The following is a 20,651-nucleotide window of genomic DNA, read 5'->3' on the forward strand; positions in this document are numbered from 1 at the left end:
AAGTGACCTAAGGCATAATAGTCTTGGTTGCAGGAAATTTCTCTGGTTGATAATTACTCTACATACTACAGTATATACACATATCAGAGAATAATTTGGTGAAACCTAGACTTAGTTGGTAGTGGAGTAAAATATTTTGAGATGCTATTTAAAAGATATATGCAAATGAACTTATCATTATAAAATTGTATTAGAAAAATCATAGTACTTCACGTAATATGGCACTTTGAGAATTAAATGGTATAACACACGTAAAGCCTTTGAATAGCGACAGAGACCTAGTAGGTGCTTTGTGTACTTTGCAAGATGAGGAGAGAGAATGGACTGTTCACAGTTAAATTTGTAAAACCTTGAGAAAAACCCATATGAAATTGTAATGAATTAAAGAAACGTTTATCAATCACCTACTACCTGCCAACTCTGTATAAGTTGCTCGATAGGGATTGAGGCATGACTGAGATGCAGTTTCTGCCTCCGATGTGTGAAGGTGAGGTAATTATAAATAATTAAAATGCAACATCCAGGTGCTATGATGGAGGTATGTCCAAAGCTCTGGGGGACACAGCAAGATGAGCAGCTAGGCTGTGGAGAAAAGGACCCCGGAGTTGGGTCACAGAGGATTCCCAAAGGGCGAAGGAAGAATGGTTTTCCAAGCAGAGAAAACAGATGGTCAGGAACCTGGAAGCAAGACCATGCTGTGGATTCACTTTAATCAGGGACAGACAATGTGGGGCAATGCTTCGGCAAGACTGGGACGATGGGTGACCTCAGACTGAAGGGCCCCGTGGGTTTAGCATTCTTCCTCTAGGCAATGTTGAGCCACCAAAATTTTGATTATACCATCGCCTGAAACGTAAGATATTTTAAAATAGCATTTCATCAAACACTTTGGAAATCTTCTGAGAGCTGAGCCACTGAAAAAATATGGAACTTAGAGTTCTGAAATGTCTCAGAAGATAGACTCTCGCCCTGCCTGGGTCATTCCTGGGAGAAGCCTGGAGGAGCTGCAGTGTTATCAGTTGCACTTCAGTGAATTTAAAGAGGAACTTAATTTAGTATCAGGCATTCATTAAGGTATTGGAAGGAATCTGTCTCACTGTCCCTGACCAAGGTCATTAAACAATGCAATGTTTGCATATATTATATACAAAGCTAAGATTAATCCTGATTTTCTTATATACCAATGTTTCACCTCATAATCGCACATACAGAGGCAAGAGAAAAACTGAGCAAACGCCAAGGCAATTAACCAGAAATAGGAAGGATCCTCCTGATTTGTCTCTTTAAATCTCTATGGAAACTATATTGACAAAGTACGTGATAATCTTCATATACAAACCCTTCTCTTTAGAAATGAAAGTACCTATTAAAAAGTTTAAAGTACCGGGCTTCCCTGGTGGCCCAGTGGTTAAGAATCCACCTGCCAATGCAGAGGACAAGGGTTTGAGCCCTGGTCTGGGAAGATCCCACATGCCGCGGAGCAACTAGCCCCGTGAGCCACAATTACTGAGCCTGCGTGTCTGGAGCCTGTGCTCCACAACAAGAGAGGCCCCGACGGTGAGAGGCCCACACACCGCAATGAAGAGTGGCCCCCGCTTGCCACAACTGGAGAAAGCCCTCGCGCAGAAACGAAGACCCAACACAGCCATAAATAAATAAATAAAGCAAACTGTCAACAAGTAAAAATAAAATAAACACTATTATAATAATGTAAGTTATTGATCTGCAACTTGCTTTTTTTCATTTGCACAAACACGTCACATATGCTTCCCCTGATGATAATCATTTAGTTAATTTCCAATCTTTTACTTTAATAAACAATGCCAAGCCAAACATCCTCATACATATTTCCACAGGTTTATGTGAAAATCAGTCCAGGATATATACAGAGAACGGAATTGGGGAAATGTTCATCTCCAATTTGTCTAGATCTCGCAAAATTGTTCTCTAACGTGTTTGTACCAACTTTTACTGCACCCCAAGCAGTGAGTGACACCCTTCCCATCATTTGATTGTCGGGCTTGATGAATGTGACCATCTGATGTGTGTGAGATGATGTCATCAGATATTTCGTTTTCATTTCCCTGATGGTTAGTGAGGCTGGATATCTTTTCATCGTATTGGCCTTTCAGATTTCTTTTCTGCCAATTGCTTATTCACCAACGTATCTGCTACATTTTATTGGTCAAGGTAATTCATAAAACCAACCTTGACTCGAGGGGAGGAAAAATAGAGTCCACCTCTAAACAGACAGAGCATCAGGCACACAGAGAGGGGAGGAAGGAACTGGCCACGGCCATCTTCAAAGGCTGTCCATTTATCAGTCATGTTGCTTGCCTTTTTGTAATTGTTTTAGTTAATTTTATAGGAATTATATATCGCTCCCCAAAAAATAACTCTTTAACCATTTAGGTTATTACAGAATATTGAGCAGAGCTCCCTGTGCTATACAGTAGGTCCCAAATGAAAACAGAATTTGAAAAGAATAGATAACATACATATGTATAACTGAATCACTTTGCTGTACACCTAAACTAACACAACATTGTTAATCAACGGTACTCCAATGTAAAATAAAAAAATAATAATAATAATTCTTTGTAATTTATGCATCACAAATGCCACTTCCCAGTATGTGGCTGGTCTTTTCACACTTTACAGAGTCTTTCGAATCATAGAAGTTTTTGGTTTTAATATAGTTAAATTTATTGCCTTTGTCTCATGAACTGTGATTTTTGTGTCTCTTTTAAGAAAATCTGTGCTCTCCAAAAGTCATATTCTGCTGTTCCTCCAAATGCTTTAAATTTTAGTATCTACATTTGGGTCATAAACCATTTGGTACTTATTTTAGTACACAGTTTGGGGTAAGAATAAAATCTATTTTAACTTTTTTTCATATCACAAGCCAATTCCCCCAGCACAGTTTGTTAAAGAGTCTAGATTTCTTTATTTATTTGTAATGTCCTTCTGCCGTATAATAAGTTTCCTTATATTTATGGGTCTATTTATGGCCTCTCCAGCTATAATACAACACTATTTTAACAACTTAATAAATAAGTTAAGCCTGAATATTTGGTTTGATATACCTTCATTTTTCTTCTTCAACTTTTCTTGACTATTAATGGTTCTTTGTTTTCTCATTCAAATTGAAGTCAGTTTGTCAAGTTCCATTTATTAGTATTTTGATTGCTATTACATCGATTTTTAAAACTTAATTACATGATATGCAATCCCAATAAAAATCTCACCAGGCATTTTTCATTTTTTTCTTAGAAATTGACAAGCTGATTCTAAAATTAATATGAAACCATCTAGTGTGTAGAAATCTGGATATCCCAAGCAGTCTTTGAAAAGAATTAAGTTGAAGGACCTATACTATTTGATTTCAAGACTTATTATAAAGCTGTAGTAATGAGGATTCGGTGATACTGGCATGAAGATTGACAAATAAATCAATGGAACAGAAAAGATCCCAGAAATAAACCCACATCTGTACTGACATTTGATTACCAGCAAAGTCAGCAAAGCAACGACAGAGAGGAGAACCTTCTCAATAGGGATGGCAGGAACAACTGAACACCGTCCAGAAAAACAGACTGTAACGCCCACCTCAAAACAAACACAAACACAACTCATCATGGATTACAGACCTACATTTAAATGCCAGAAGTACAAAGCTTCTAGAAGAAAACATAACAGAATATCTTCATGATTTAAGAGGCAGGGAAGGTTTATTTAATAGGACACAGAAATGTAAAGCCACAAAAGAAAAAGTTAATCTATCAAAACGAAAAACTCTACTCACAAATTCATAAATAGATACTATTAAAAATGAGTACGAAAGTACATACTGAAAGGAAATATCTGTTTATCTGACAAAGACTCGCTATATAGAAGAACACCTTCAACTCGATAATAAAAGCCTGTCTAACAAAACACGTGCAAAAGATTTGAACAGGTACTTCCCAAAGTACCATATATGAATGGCCAACAAGCGCGTGAAAAATTTCTGAGCACGATTAGTCATCAGAGAAATGCTTATAAAACTATAATACGATACAGCTACACACCCATTAGAATTAAAACGAGTCACAGCACTAAACGTTGGGGAGGATGAGGGGAATCTGAACTCTCGTGCATTATGCATAGGAACGTAAAATGATAAACCTCTCTGGAAAAATGGAAGATGGTGTCTTAAAAAACTAAACACACACCTACCCCACGACGAGCAATTCTACTTCTGGGTATTCACCTGAGAGAAATAAAGTATGTGTCCACAGAATGATTTGTATAGAGACGTTCATAACTGCTTTATTCATAAGAGACAAAATTTGGAAAGAAGCCAGTGTCCATCAATAGGGGAATAGAAAAACAAATTGTTTCAATAAAAAATGTTATTCAAAAATAAAAAGGGGCTTCCCTGGTGGCACAGTGGTTGAGAGTCCGCCTGCCGATGCAAGGGACACGGGTTCATGCCCCGGTCCAGGAAGATCCCACATGCTGCGGAGCGGCTGGGCCCGTGAGCCATGGCCGCTGAGCCTGCGCATCCGGAACCTGTGCTCCGCAACGGGAGAGACCACAGCAGTGAGAGGCCCGCGTACCGCAAAAAAAAAAAAAAAAAAAAGGGCTAAAGATTTTAATAGACACTTCTTCAAAGAAGATATACAAATGGCCAACAAGCATATGAAAAGATGCTCAGCATCACTAATCATTAGAGGAATACACATTAAAACTACAACGAGATGTCACCTCTTACCTATTAGGATGGCCACTGTCAAAAACAAAACAAAACAAAACAAAACAAAAAACAGTGTTGGCAAGGATGTGGAGAAATTGGAACCCCTGTGCACCTACCCCAACCTCATGATCCAATTAAATTGAGAATTCCATACCGGTCAGTTTAAAATGTAAAGAAAACCCAATTTATTAAGTGTAAAGGGCAAATTTGGAAAAGAAGAGACTGGATTCTTTATGCTCCCAAGGGCCCGGTAGAGTGGCCCGAGTTTGAGGGACCTGCATCAGGATGAAGGCTGCCAACACTGGATGTAACAGTGACCATTCCCTCAGAGATTATGAGTTCATTGCTGCTAGTAGCCCGTCTTTAATTATTAAGGAGAAAGTTATGGGATCCAAGTTAGGTCTCTGGATATCTGTATCGTTCCTTTAACTTATCTAACAAGACAGAGCTGGGTAATAACAAATTGTTTCACAGCCATGGTCCCATGAACAGCACAAAATTTTCTCTAAAACACTGTACACTCCAAAACCAACATATTCAACAACTAAATCTAATCATACTCCGTATGCTTCTTACTTTACTTTTTCTCAGTGCATAAAATCTTAACAAGATTCTTTTAGAAACTCCTATGGGAAATCTGATACCACCTCATTTCCTTACACTCCAAAGTGAGTTGTTTAATTCACGCTTAAGAAATTTCCCATGTGTTTCTCTTTGTTTTTCCTCTCCTGGCTGGCACAATTTTTGATATGTAGTAGGTACTACTTTAATTGTTTAATTTTATTTAACTGAAGATATAAAATCAAAGTTTAAATGTTCATAAAAGTTTAAGAAGGAAAAATTTTTAAAAATCACTAAAGTTGAAGCCAATGAAATGACAGGGAAACTATAAAATACCTATTTTCTTCCATCCAAAAAGTCCTTATTATTCTATTACAGGTTATTCCAAAGCATTTTAAATGATTTTTTTTTTCAAAACCAACAAAGACCAAAAGGGTAAAATTTTAAAACACAATACAGGAGTTTGAGCAAATTCAGAGTTTTCTCATCATTAAAGTTAATGAACCTTTGAGACTATAGTTTTAATATGAAATGATGATGTTATTCTTGAAATCTGTTCATGACTATTCATGGTGAAGCAGTTTTAGGTTCACCGAATTTACATGTTGCATATTACAGAGCGTGACAGCTTGAAATCCCATGGCCAAGAAACCCTGTGACTTCCAATTCAAGTTAATTTATGTCTTAAGTTTATAGATATGTAAACCCATAACAGATATTTTCATCGACAAAGACTGCAGTTGCAGTGAGGAGCATGACAACTATTTCTTCTCTACCATGTCTAGTGCCAGTTTCTGAGTGAGCACATGTAATCATGTTCTTATACCTCCTTAAAATATTTTAGGGCCTCTCATGTTTGTTCCAGTGTGCTAAGCCATATGACTTTCTAAATTTCTAGCACAGTCCAGAGACTGCAAAACTTTAATACATTTTTTGAAACTGTTTATTAGAACACAAACGTATCTGAAGGAGAATCTGACACAGTGACCATGAAGTTTTCTTATTCAAGGAATCTTTTTGAGACTCATAAAGGTTACAGACACTGTCAAAACAAATGCACACTTACACAAAATTCTGCTTACAATTTTAGGAATTTCAAAGAATACTGAAGTCCAATTCTTAGGTCCCAGATTAAGAATCCTTACCTAGTTCAGTCCCCTTACTGGGAACCAAAGCCCAGAATGGGCCAGGACTCAACACTTTAGTGGCCAAGCCAGCCTGACACCCAAGCCTGTGCTGTCTGAGTTCAATGCTTTTTTCCTGGACTGCACTCAAACTCAGAAGAGGTGACAAGAAAGAAAACGCAGAATTACAATTCAAAGTTCTCATTAGATATGGAATAAAGGCTAAACCAGACAGAAATGATAGGTGTAATAACTCTAGCATAATACATTTAGTGGTAGAAAACAACCAAAACAAACCATCAAAAGTGATAGCCTAGGCATATGAGTGGCCAAAGTAAATGTATAAAGCGAGCATGATCATCAATATCAAGTGATTGCTGGAAGGGAGGAGGGGGAGGGGCAGAGACGAGAGGGAGGTAAGGGGGGGCAGGGGGGAGAAACGGGTTTCCTGGCACAGAAATAAATATTGGTCTAAAAAGTCACACTGCTGCTAAGGTTAACATGCCTTAATCTAACCAATTAAGTGAAAATGTGAAGATGATATAAAAGTCTGCCATAGGACTTCCCTGGCAGTCCAGAGGTTAAGACTGCACGTTTCCAATGTAGGGGGTGCAGGTTCGATCCCTGGTCGGGGAACTAAGATCCCACATGCCACACGGCAACTAAGCCCACGTGCTGCAACTACTGAGCCCATGCACCGCAACTAAGAGCCTGCGCACTGCACTGAAAGATCCCAAGTGCCACAACTAAACCAAATAAATAAATATTTGGTATTTATTTACCAAACACAGCCATATAGGAAAATAAATAAATATTAAAAAAAAAAAAGGAGAAGAGAAAGGACTTCCCTGACAGTCGGGTGGTTAAGACTCCAAGCTTCCACTGCAGGGGCCACAGGTTCGATCCCTGGTCAGGGAACTAAGGTCCCACATGCCGTGAGGTGCAGCTAATAAATAAATATAAAAAATAAAAGTCTGCCATAAGGTAACTATAAAAGGAACAAATATTATCTCGGTTTTTTAACCGAGATCTTCTTGGGGTAAGATGGACCGTGCTCAGATGATGCTTCGTTCAGAGAAGGAGAGGTGTCGCAGTAGAAGGGCCAAGGTTTCAGAAGCAAGTGGACGCCAATCTGCACAAGGCAGGACAAGTATTTGGAACCCTGCGTCAAGGGAGGACTGGAAAGGGCAGGACAGAGGTGGGAGAAGAGGAGGAGGGCGGGGTGCGGGGTGGCAGGAGGACCCCACTGTGCACAGGTACTGCAACAGGGAAGAACGAATCTGACTCCGTGTGAGATCCGTTCCTTTCGCTTTAACCCTTGGGCTCTGCTGCCTGCGCTCAGTCGGGCAGGCTCTGCACCTTTTGTGAAAGAACGTTGCCTAGAGCCTGAAATACAAAGGACAGCCCATTCTCAAAGCTCCGACCTTTAAGAGTCTATTCATGTAGAGGTAGAGCTGCAGAATGTCTGGTTGGAGGTTTACAGCAGGAACACCATGGCCCGACCTACCTGACAGCTGCAAGAACAAAGGATCCTACACCAAGAAGTCTGCAACAACTAACCGCCTCCCTCCCTCACCTGGCCTCTAAAAATGCTTTGCTGAAACCCTTCGGAGAGTTAGAGGCTTTGGGGGCATGAGCCACCCATCTCCTTGCTCGGCCCTGCAATAAACCTTTCTCTGCTCCAAACTCTGACGTTTCAGTTTGTTTGGCCTCACTGTGCATTGGGCACATGAACTTGCGTTCGGTAACAGTATCTCTTCCTCAGAACCCCCAAATCTCGAGATTGGTCTAAAACTCACAGAACGTTTAATGTGAGTGGTCACGTTATGGAAGACACTGAATGACCCAAACGCTTCCTCTAAGGTGATGTAGGAGCCAAAACAAACCTGTTAATTCTTAGAAAACTCTTTCTGACAATAGAACATATTTCCAAAGAAGACTGCAGAATCTTCTCTGGAAATGTTAAGGCTAAATTAGTTATACAAGAGATTAAAATGATGCAAGTATAAAACCAATTGAAGTTATCAAAATCTGCTAAATATCTTCTTTAGTATCATTTAACTTGTTTCTTGTGATTCTATGATTTGCTTTCTTCAAAAGCCCACATATTTTAAAATATTAGACACCATAAGAAACAAGGATTTCAGGTACTGAATTTAAATACATCTGTAAAATTCACTCATGCACATGGATTTCATTAAGTTCAGTCAAGCAAATAAAACCTGTTGTTATGAAAAGGACCTCAGACAGCTCATAATTACATAAAAATAAATGCACCGGTTGAAGAGTAGAATAAAATTAAGATGTCAGCATTGATGAATCTCTTAACTAAAATTTTTAAGAAGCACTTTAAGACTCAGTAACTTTTCCCTGTTTTGTGTGGTCATATTAAAATGGTAACAGTTAATTTTGCAGCAACTTGACAGTAATTATTTAATTCTTAACACATTGTGGAAGGTAATTTTTAGAAATGATAGACTAAACATATTATATTAAAATCTGCTTAGTTAATTAAACCATGAAAGACTAAGATGGCAATTGCAATAAGAATTCAATTTAATTCTAAACCTGGACTAAATTTATAGATGAGAAGTAAATGATTGGTTCTAACACATGTAAGTAAGGATTACAATACGAAAATGAATACTAGCTCCAGGTCAAGAAGCTAGTAAAAGGCATTCTTGGCAATGGTAGCAGCAAGATTCTTTTTGGTAAATATTGGTAGCTGACACCAGTTAGGACAGATGTGTGTTGCAGGCTTCACTTAAAAGCTAGTCTCAGATCAAAATCCATCACACATGGTAGGTATTGCATTGAATCTGTAGACCGCCTTGGGCAGTATGGTCATTTTAACAGCAGTAATTCTTCCAATCCATGGGCACAGTGTATCTTCCCATCTGTTTGTGTCATCTTCCAGTTCTTTTATCAGCATCTCATAGTTTTCTGAGTACAGGTCTTTTACGTCCTTAGTTAGATTTATTCCTTGTTATTTTATTAATTTTTATATGATTGTAAGTGGGACAGTTTTCTTCATTTCTCTTTCTGGTAGTTCTTTGTTAGTGTATAGAAATGCAACCACTGAGTATAATATTAGCTTTGGGCTTATCATATATGCCTTTAATATGTTGACGGATTTCCCTCTAGAGCCACTTTGTTGAGAGTTTTTATCATACATGATGTTGAATCTTGTCAAAAGCTTTTTGTGCATCTGTTGAAATGATCACATAGTTTTTATTCAATTTGTTAATGTGGTGTATCACATTGACTGATGTGTGGCTACTGAACCATCCTTGCATCCCTGGGATAAATCCCACTTGATCATGGTGTATGAGCCTTTCAAAGTATTGTTGAATTCGGTTTGCTAATATTATGCTGAGGATTTTTGCATCTATGTTCATTAGTGATAGTGGCCTGTAATTTTCTCTTTTTATGATATCTTTGTCTGGTATCAAGGTGATCCTGGCCTCATAGAATGTGTTCCAAAATGTTCTGTCCTCAGCAATTTTTTGGAATAATTTGAGAACGACAGGTCTTAACTCTTCTCTAAATGTTTGATGGAATTGACCTGTGAAGCCATCTGGTCTTGGACTTTTGTTTGTTGGGCGTTTTAAAATTATTGATTCAATTTCAGTAATGGTCACCAGAGCTATATGCTGTAGGGCTTCCTCCTATGTGGGCTGCCCGGGCTGTTCTCTTGTAGCAGGCTGACTACTGTGGGCATGCTAGTAGGCTTGTCTGACCTTTGTTCCAGTTGGTTGCCAGGCCCTGCCTTGTGCGGAGGCTGCCAGCCGGCCGTGGGTTGGCAGGTCCAAGTCCTGGCATGGTTGGATACAGGGCCAGGGGAGTCTTGGTCCCGGTGCCAACCTGCTGGCGGGTGGGGCTGAGTCATGAGGGGGTGACCTTCTGGTGGGCTGGGCCAGTCCGGTCATGGTTGGCCGCAGGGTCCATGGCGTCCTGGAGCTGGTGATGGGGCCATGTCCTGGGGTCTCTAGCTGCAGGACCCTGGGGGTCCTGGAGTCGGTGTTAGCTCTCAGGTGGGTGGGACAAGGGCCCAGGGCATTCCAGGGCTGATGCTCACCCCTTGGTGGGTAGGGCTGGGTTCTGGGCCCTCTGGTGGGCAGAGCCAGTCCCAGGGCAGCTGGCCTGCTGTCGTGTGGGGCTGTGTCCCTGCCCACCTAGCTGCTTGGCCTGAGGCAGCCCAAGACTGGTACTGACTGGCTGGTAGGTGGGGCTGGGTTCTGGCTCTAGAGGGAGGATTTCAAAACGGCGCTTACCAACACCAGCATCCTTGTGGTGGGATGAGCTCTGCACAGTGGCTGCTGCAGAGTCCTCATCCCAGGCTGAGCGCCTGCTACCTCCTGCCTCTCTGCGAGGCTCTCCAAGATCAGCAAGTGGGTCTGACCCAGGCTCCCTCCAAGTTACTGCTCTGCCCTGGGTCCTGGAGCGTGTGAGATGTTATGCACTCTTTACGCATGGAGTCTCTATTTACCACAGCATTCTTCTCTCTTTATCCTTGGTTTTCTCTGTTAAATTTCTAGCTAGTCTACCACTGAGCTCTTTGCTATCATGGAGCTACCAGCCTCTTCTCAATTGCGTATTACCAAGCTCTCCACCATATCTGAGAGTGCCCTTCCCCACCATCTCCTCCAAATAAAATCCATCTCCTCAAGAAGGGCTGTGGAACTCCCTGCTTAGCCTGCCTCTGCCCCGGGCAGAACCTCGCCCCACTGCTCCAGAGCTAGAGGCGGGCACTGCGGCCTCCTCTCTCACCATGACCTCCCACCCTACGACTAGGGCACTGATTAGGGACTGCGGCCCCTAGTCTCCTCTCTTCTCCGAGTGTGGAACTGCCTCCTACGAGGGAGCCAAGATGGGGACAGTAGTGGCCCCATATCCTTGGCCTGCCACACCTGGGGGAGAGGTTCCACCCTAGAGTGGTGGCTAGGTATGTGGGAAGTCCCAGACCTGTCGGCCACACTTGCCTGGAATAAAGCTTGTGCCTGCAGCTTGCGGGGGGGGGGGGGGCGCTGAGGATGCTGGAGGCCTGCCCCTTCTAAGGAGAAGCCAGCAACGCAGACTGGGAACTGGAGGAGAGGAAGGCCGTCTTCTCGGCTGCACCCACACAGCGCATCACACGGAGCTGGGGTGGCGCAGATTCAGTCCTAGACCGAATACCCAGATTCTTGCTGTTCTTACCAAGATTTAGTAGATTCTCACGAATGAATGTTTCTCCATTTACTGTATGCCCTTAGGACAATTTCCAGAGACCTTAAATAAATGTTTTTAAAATAATTTTCACCACTCACTTTTGATTGTTTCACTGGTAAGAGGGTCTGCAAAGAGCCTCACATCACCATTCCAATACGTTTTCTACTTAGGTGCACTTTTATCATTCATTTAAAATTTTCTCTTTGTGTTTTACAATCTAAGTAATATATTTTTCTGCATGTAATGTATTCATAAATAGGTATAAGATGCAAATAACTGTACATGTCCTGTGTTGATCAAAATCTCTCAGATAAGGTGCTCACTCAAACCCATTTGGAGAGTTCAGACCTGGCACACACCCCTGGCTTTTTCCACACTCCACTTTGGATATATTTACCTTTTCCATCAGGGAAATCACGGCACGTGCTCTGGGTCCTTGACGCTGTACACCATCCCCAGCAGGAAACTCTTGCCAGCTCTTTTTTCCTAAGCCAACGAGAGACATGATGCTGGTCTGGGATCGTGTCAGTTTTGGCAAGTAGAATACATTAATAACTTTTACACTATTTGACACAAATATAAAAACAGCAACCTTTACTGGATAGTATGGACATTTTTAGAGCAACAGTTCCCAATTCTTTTCATTATGCTGCCTGTGAAATATGTAGAGAATTATTAATCCATCTTTAATAGTACATCTGAATCTACAGCAATCTTACTTATCCCTGTGAGAGTAAATTTTTTTTAAAAATGGTTGTCACTATCACCTATGAGGTGGAGAATAATTAATGAAAATTTTCATTGGACTTTTCTGGGGAAATGGCTTTTGATTTCCACCTGTGAAAAGTCTGCTTTAAAATAAAATGTAATGTGAGAGTTGTAACCATTTCTGCTTTGCCATTATCCACTTGGTTACGTGAAAAACATTTTTAAATACCCCAGCGTCTTTGTGTTTCTATTTGCTTCCAGATAAAATAGCGTTATCTCCATTTAAAAATTCACAGGATACACCAGTAGGACCCTTTCAGGAATGTGTTTGATAATTTACCTCCTCAGTACGTTACACAAAACATCTGCAGACACCCCGGCCATTCCCCAGACACAAAACTGCTGGAACCAAGTCACTCTCCCGTGCGGAGGTGTCAACAAGTAAACAAATGACAGACACAGAAGCACTACCAGGAGAACCCTGTGCCTTATCATCATTTGAGCGAACCGCTCCAGGCTTTAAAAAAGAAAACAAATCGTAGTACAGCTGCTCTTCAAAGCAGCGGGTGGGCGCGCAGTCCCCTTGGTGCCGAGACCAGAGTTTCTGCAAACCCCGCGGGGGCCGGCCCTGCTCGGTGTCCGGAGCCGCAGAGGCTCGCGGGGGACAGGACGAGGGACACACCGGAGCCCGCGAAGGGCCGGGTCCCCAGCAGGGCCGCCCTGGCGCGCGCGGAAGGGGCGGCGCCGGTTCTGGTACCTCGTGGGCCGAGGGCCGAGGCGGGAACACCGTAGCTCCGACCCGCACTGCGTGACCCGACGCCGCTGCACCAGGAACGGCTGGAAGGCGCCCCCGCGGCGGCTGAAGAGACGGGCCGGGGGCCAACGACCCGCGGGGACGTGACTCGGGGTTGGCACGTCGACGCACGCACGCACGCGCGCGCGCGCGCGGGCGGGACGCCTCGGGGGCCCCGCGCGCCCCGCCGAGGTCTGCTGCCGCCGACCGCCCGGCCCCGGGTCCCGGGCGTCCCGAGCCCGCGCGGGGATGTGGGCGCCCCCGCCGGGATGTGGGCCCCCCAGCCGGGGAGCGCAGTCGCCGCGGCGCCCGCCGAGGACGCAGGACGGAGCCGCGGCCCGCGCTGTCCGGGGAGAAGACGGAGGCCCTTCCGCCTGGGACGACAGGACCTGAGGCGCCGGCCCGCGGCCCCGGCCCGCGGGAAGCAGCGCAGGTAAGGAGCGCAGCCGCGGGCCACCGCTTCGCCGTCACCTGCCCGGTTTCCAGCCCCTGAGCTGGCCCGCGCGTGGTCAGGGGCCCCACAGCCCGGCCCCGCACCTGCTTCTTCCGCCGCTGCGGCCCGCGGGTCCGGGGGAAGCCACGCAGTGTAGTTGGGACCGTCCGCCTGTCTTTGCCCCAAGAGTTTTGCCGGCCGAGCCGCCCTCGGACTGGACTTAACTTCGGGGGAGTGACTCGTGTTCCGTGCACTGGTTTTGCTCATCGCGTCGCCCTGGGTTACTGACCGGTCCGCCCCCGGAGTTAGGCGCGAGCACACTTGGGGGCTGACCTGGGCTTCCCGGGGGCGGGGCGGGCGGGGGGTGGAGACAGAGAGCCCTGAAGTCACGGGTCTCACACCCGCTTCCCTGGGGTGGTCCCTCCAGCCTCAGCCACTACCCACCGAGTACCCATGGTTGGTAGGTACATATCTGCGTGTTATCACTTGGTTAAATCGGGATTAATTAGAAAGTTGATAGGAGCCATCGCTGGATAGTTGGCTGGGACAGTCACGTACGGTTTTTCTGGGAAACAGCTGCTCGTCCAGTGATTCCTGCTGTCGTAGGAGTAGATGTTACAGAGATGGCACTCTGTGTAGATGCGTGGTATTGTTTTACTAGTGCTGCTGGGTGTCCCTTAAAGCGGGTAAATCTGTGTAAAGCAAGGGAATTGTATTCTTTTAAGTAAGCCTTTTTCTGTGGCTCTTCTTGTGCTTTTCGTTCTTGAATATGAGCAGGTTATTTAAAAACTATGAAAAATAGATTTTACAGTATTTTTCAAATATTTACTTAAGCTGATCTCTTGGTTCTTGGTGATGGACTATTTTACTGGAAGGTTCAGTGTGTCTGGTATTAAAACTTCCTCTGGAGAAAATGTGCTTCCAAACAAAATGATTGCAAAGTGGCCTCCAGTCCACGTGTGTAAAACATCCTGCAGTGAACTTTTGAGGTTGTAGAACAATCATGTTTTCAATTATTTTACTTTCTCTGAATCCTATGGTTTTTCCATTTTCAGTGTTTGTTAGAGCTAAATCAGACATTAAACACAATATTTAGTAGATATTGCACATAAATCATTAACACGGATAGTACACTTACACTTCAGGCTTAGAAGCATAAGAAGGTGCCCTGCATAACAATTGTAATCTATGAATAATGTTTCTTTAATCTCAGAAAAAAATGATGAATAATTTTTTTATTATTATTTATTTAAAAATGATGAATTATTCAAAGTGATGAATAATCCATTGAACAAATTAAATTCGTTAGAACTACATAGCAGACTATAAAAGGAATAAACAAACTCACATTTAACCAATAATTTGTTTGCTTTTTTAAACTATGAAAACACCTCTCTCAGAGATAATGAGGATAATACTCATTTCTTTTTTTTTTTTTTTTTTTTTTTTTTTCAGTACGCGAGCCTCTCACTGTTGTGGCCTCTCCCGTTGCGGAGCACAGGCTCTGGACGCGCAGGCTCAGCAGCCATGGCTCACGGGCCCAGCCGCTCCACGGCATGTGGGATCTTCCCGGACCTGGGCACGAACCCGTGTCCCCTGCATCGGCAGGCGGACTCTCAACCACTGCGCCACCAGGGAAGCCCTCATTTCATTTTTAAAGAGGCATTTTATTCCTGTGGCTAGATCATATTTTAAATATATTATATTAAAAAATATATATGTACTATTACATTTTAATCGGCACCATTTCATTTTCTTGGTTCTGATTTTTTTAAAATAAACCTGTAGATTACTTAGAGTTTTGTTTTGTTTTTAATTTTATTTATTTTTGGCTGCGTTGGGTCTTCATTGCAGTGGCTTCTCTTGTTGCAGAACATGGGCTTTAGGCACGTGGGCTTCAGTAGTTGCAGCATTCAGGCTCTGTAGTTGTGGCTCGAGGGCTCTAGAGCGCAGGCTCAGTAGTTGTGGTGCACGGGCTTAGTTGCTCCACAGCATGTGGGATCTTCCTGGACCAGGGATCGAACCCGTGTCCCCTGCATTGACAGGCAGATTCTTAACCACTGTGCCACCAGGGAAGTCCTGATGATGATGATTTTTTTTTTTTAATTTATCAGACCCTTGTTTAGTCTTTACTACTTAAGATTGTGCCCTGCAAGAGCTCCTGTCTTAATGTGGATAACATCTGCAAGTATCTACAAACATAGTTACAGTTAAGCAAAAAAAAAGGTAATTCTATTTCTTTCTCCAGAATTGTATTGTTAGAAAGTGATTTATGTGGGAATGATCATTGTAGTATAACAACCCAAACATTTAATTTTCTAGACTTAGGAAATGGTGCTTTGTGATTTTTTTTTAAAATGCCCATTTCATTGTCTTCTTAGTTAAATTTATACGAAGTAAACACAACTGGTTATGTGCTCTCAGTGATACAAATACAGTGTTTTCTGTATAGACAGCCCTCCTTCGAAGTATATTTGCATATAAATTTCTGAACATGACACCTTCCAAATTAGGAAACAAAATAACTACATATAACACCTTGTCCTTTTAGCATATCATTTTGTTAGATGTGAGGGAGATATTTGTACTGGAATAGGAGGCCGCAGGACAAGGAGATAGTAAAGAGATGCTTCCTAAGTATTTTAAGGCCATGGACCCCTTTGAAAGTCTGGTGATAGTTATAGGTGTGCTATTCAGAAAAATGCCTGGACATGGACACCAACTTTGGATTCAATTTCAAGAGGTTAACAGCTCTCTAAGCCCAGTCTTGGACTCCGACCAAGATCACTTAAATTAGATTTTTAGCATGTCAGTAGGCTTCGTTGCTGCACATACAAAACCCTAAGTCATTCCATCATATCAGAACATAACTGCATTAATAATTACCTTAATAATAAAACAATGAAAACTTAATTGGAAAAGTAACATGAACCAGGTATTAATTTATAAAAATGTGCTTATTATTTTTGTCTAATGTTTGTTGCTAAACACTTTTTTTCAAAAATAAGGTCTCTGAATGAGAAAAGGAAGAATTTTTAAATTTGAAAAACTCAACTAAAATCATATTGCATTGAAGACAAAGACCTAAGGAGCAAACAGATATGAAAAAGCTAGGGCTGTATACAAGTTATATTCTTACAAAGAATGCCTATATGAATCGTGGAGCTGTTTAGGTGCAATTCTGTGGGTTGTGTTGTAACTCAGGTTCCTGACCAATGGCTCCTCTTGGTAGACACGGTTTCCTCCTCTGTATCCTTCTCCTTTAAGATTCATGACTCAGTCTATTTGTTTAAAATCTCTTAATTCAGAATGAATTGAGGGAAATATCCAATAAATTATTCTCCAGAGACTCTCCTTCTCAGATGTACCCCTAATAGCTTGCTCCTTTACCTCTGTCTTCTGGCATTTGCCTTAACAACAAAAGGGCTGTGTCCGTGCCATCAGTTGAGCTCCTGCTTTAACCCAGGCACTTTGGGAATTCCATTTCATCCCATCTTCACAAGCACCCTGTGATTAGGGCCCCCCTTTACACAGACGGAAACTGGGCCACAGAGGCTGTCGTTGGCCCAGGTAGCTGCTGGGCAGAGCGGGGTAATAACAGAGATCTGCCTCCAAACCCGTGGTTCCCACTGCAGCACAGTGCCCAGGAAAACCTTCCCACGAGCCCTGCATTTCACTCTTCTTATGGATGCAAAACAGCTCAAACAGCCAGTCCATATGACTAGGGCTAGTAATTCCTTGAATCAAGGGAAAAGAAGACGAACGTTTAAGGTTAAAGTGACGTCGTATAAAAAATAAGCACCACTAACCTTCACGCCCTTAAAACCTCACAGAATTTGTCTTTGGAAACTCTGTAGACACCTCCTTTAGGTCTTCCTCCTCTCATTAAGTGTATTTCTTTGACTTTTTAGTGAGTCAGGTAAATACAGGAGATCGATGGAATAATATCTTATTAACACAGTATTCTATTAGCAAGTATCGAGGTGAGTTGAGTATAGTAGAGGGTGGTCTAGCCCACTGTACTTCCTTTTTACGAAAGATTTTAATTTTATTAACATTTATCCTAGTCTGCCTGGGACAGTTCTGTCATCCTTCACACAGGATCAGGTTTTACTCCCCCATTTTTGCCTGTCTTCCTTTTTTCCTTTCCTGTCCTTTCTTGATGGGTCCTAGACCAGTTTTTCTGTACATTTCATGGGGGGATTTAGAGCACATATTTGTTGTAAATTTGGTCAGACTCACACCCACACACGGTGCAGGCTCGTGGTTGGTACAGGCTCTGACTTTGCTGTCTTTCCGTCCACAGCCTTGAGGAGGGAGGGGCCTGTCCTTGTATTTCCCTCCATGGCAGGAGCTCTGGCCTTGCTCTGCCCAGAGGCCAGCTATCCCTGTTGGGCACAAAGATTCAGGCTGGGCCTCTGGGCCCAAGAGTGGGGCTCATCACCTGCTGCCTCCGCGCCTGTGACGCTTCACCTCCCACTGTCTCTGGCTGGGACTTCCGTCCGAATTTCTAGCCCTTGAGAATTTTCCACTCTTTCCTATAAGTTTGACTGTATATACTTTTTGATTAATTAATTAAATCATTTTTTTTAATTGAAGTATAGTTAATTTACAATGTTGTGTTAATTTCAGGTATACAGCAAAATGATTCATTTATACATTTTATATATATATATATATATATATATATATATATATATATATATTCTTTTTCAGCGTCTTTTTCATTATCTTTTATTATAAGACATTGAGTAGAGTTACCTGTGCTGTACCGTAGGTCCCTGTTGGTTACCTATTTTATGTATAGTAGTGTGTATCTGTTAATCCCAAACTCCTAATTTATCCCTCCCCCCAACCTTTCCCCTTTGGTAACCATAAGTTTGTTTTCTATATCTGTGGGTCTATTTCTGTTTTGTAAATAAGTTTATTTGTATCATATTTTTAGGTTCCATATATAAGTGATATCATACGATATTTGTCGTTCTCTTTCTGACTTGCTTCACTTAGTATGATTGTCTCTAGGTCCATCCCTTTTGCTGCAGATGGCATTATTTCATTCTTTTTTACGGCTGAGTACAGTTGATTTTAGTTTTTTGAAGGTGGAGGGGATGTAAGAATGTAATATAATTATCAGATTCACTTCTTGAATTGACAATGCTAATTAGACACAGTAAATTTATTTTTAAAATAGTAAAACCAAAGTAAAACATGACCCACAATACAGTTTATTTCCAGTGGGTTGTATCAGGAGGTAGAAAACTTTTTCTGTAAGGAGGCATGTAATAAATACTTGAGGCTTTGTGGGCATAAGGCCCCTGTCACAACTAACTACTCAGCTCTGCAGCGTTGGCCGCCATGGGGATCCCTAAAAGAATAAGCATGGTTGTGACCTGGTCTCGCTCTACCTACAAGGACAGGTGGCAGGCCTTATTTGACACACAGGCCATTGTTTACCAAACCCTGACCCATACTAATGAAAACAGTCAATTATTAAGAAATATGTTTAGTTGTGAAATATTTTTCAACATAGACTGGAATATATGTAGACATTCTTTTTTGAGAAATCACCTCATACAAAATACTACTTAGTCATCCTCGAAAGATTTGGCAAAGAAGGAATTAGTCCCTTTTATCTTGACTTTGCTTTCTCTTCTCACCTCTTGCTTCAGAGAATGAGATAATACACAACCCCTGTGCCCCCCTGCAAAAAAAAAAAAAATGTTGCTTTCCTCTGTGGAGCTAAAAATTCAAACTGAGTAAATTAATGTTTGTAAACTATGCCCAGGTTGTAAAAAATTAGTACAAATAAGCGTTTCTCTTTTTTTGAAAAATAATACGGTAGTAGCTGCATCACTGAGAATATACTATACATGTTGCATTACATTAAGAATCATCCCTGAGTTCCATCACTCTGCAAAACTGTTGCAACAACGCACAGCATAGAAAACTGTATGAGTGACCCACACTTTAAAGGGGAGATTGCATTGTACCTATCAGTAAACCATGATCATGTGCATAGTTTTGATTTTATATTTTTATTACTTCATACAATAATCAAATGAGGTGAGCCAGATGAGTAATTGTTCTTTAAGAAAATAAGCAGGAAATAAGAATTGGAAATAAGAAAAAAAAGAAAACCCTAAAAAATATTTTATAAAGTTTGCCTTTTTGGCATGTGTAAGATTTTATAATTTCAGTAGACTAAATGTTCTTAGTTTCATACTGGAAAGGATTCCAGATTTTTCTATGTTGCTTAATTTAAAAATATTAGCTACATATTGAAAAGTGATGTTATCCCTTATTTGCTACACCTTAAACAGTTGGGAGATATTTTCCAACTTACAGATTTTGGTTATTTGTAGATTTTTTTTTCAAATAAAATAGATGCCCAGGGTGATGAAAGGGAAGGTATCTGTATATACTTTCATTAAGAATATTTTCCTGCAAGTAAACTGAATAAACTACTTTTATTAGATTTAGAAAGTAAATGCAAGGCCTGCAGGTGTGCTTCACTAGGATTAGGACAGGAGAGGACAGCAGAACCCAGAGAATCCCACAGGTAGCCTATTTGTTCCAAAGGCAGATGACTTCAGTGTGGTGGTGCTCACATGCCTCTGGTTTCACACATGAGGGTTATTTCTGTGTGTAAGTTAGAGTAGCAAGAGTGTCCCGTAAAACCTGAGCAGTGTGCTGGCGGGGATGTGATGCAAGAGGAACTCCCATTCACTGCTGGTGGGAGTGCAGAAGGGTGCGGCCACTTTGGACGACACTCTGGCAGTTTCTACAAAATTAAACACACTCTTAGCATATGATCCAGCCATTGTGTTCCTTGGTATTTGCCCAAAGGAGTTGAAAACCTGTGTCTACACAAAAGTCTGCACCCAGGTGTTTATAGCAGCCTTATTCATAATTGTCAGAATTTGTTGACAACCAAGATGTCTTTCTGTAAACGAATGGATAAACAAACTGGTACATCCAGACGATGGAATGTTATTCAGTGCTAAAAAGAAGTGAGCTATCAAGCCACAAACAGACATGGAAGAACTTAAATGCATATTACTAAGTGAAAGAAGAAATCTGAAAGAG

General features: G+C 41.9%; 2 protein-coding genes across 4 annotated transcripts in view; one reads left to right on the forward strand and one right to left on the reverse strand.

Annotated features, from left to right (window-relative positions):
* Positions 1-10,312, reverse strand: part of LOC308604884 (uncharacterized protein) — a gene marked incomplete at its 5' end in the record, with an annotated part of 98,227 nt that extends 87,915 nt beyond the window's left edge. Inside the window, 2 exons of the mRNA XM_081214447.1 lie at positions 7,474-7,682; positions 10,164-10,312. Of these exons, the coding sequence (XP_081070573.1) occupies positions 7,474-7,682; positions 10,164-10,312 (358 nt within the window). The remainder of the gene's footprint in view (positions 1-7,473; positions 7,683-10,163) is intronic.
* A 3,017-nt stretch (positions 10,313-13,329) lies between these two features.
* The window catches only part of SGCG (sarcoglycan gamma), a 46,813-nt gene continuing 39,491 nt past the window's right edge, over positions 13,330-20,651 (forward strand). For 2 of the 3 annotated variants that reach the window (XM_081215054.1, XM_081215055.1), the window contains exon 1: positions 13,330-13,565. In XM_081215054.1, the coding sequence (XP_081071180.1) occupies positions 13,402-13,565 (164 nt within the window). In that variant the 5' untranslated portion in view covers positions 13,330-13,401. The remainder of the gene's footprint in view (positions 13,566-20,651) is intronic. The other variant, XM_081215056.1, reaches the window with a different exon arrangement.

Source organism: Mesoplodon bidens (assembly GCF_964165515.1).
Source record: "Mesoplodon bidens genome assembly, chromosome: 17".
Taxonomy (NCBI): Eukaryota; Metazoa; Chordata; class Mammalia; order Artiodactyla; family Ziphiidae; genus Mesoplodon; species Mesoplodon bidens.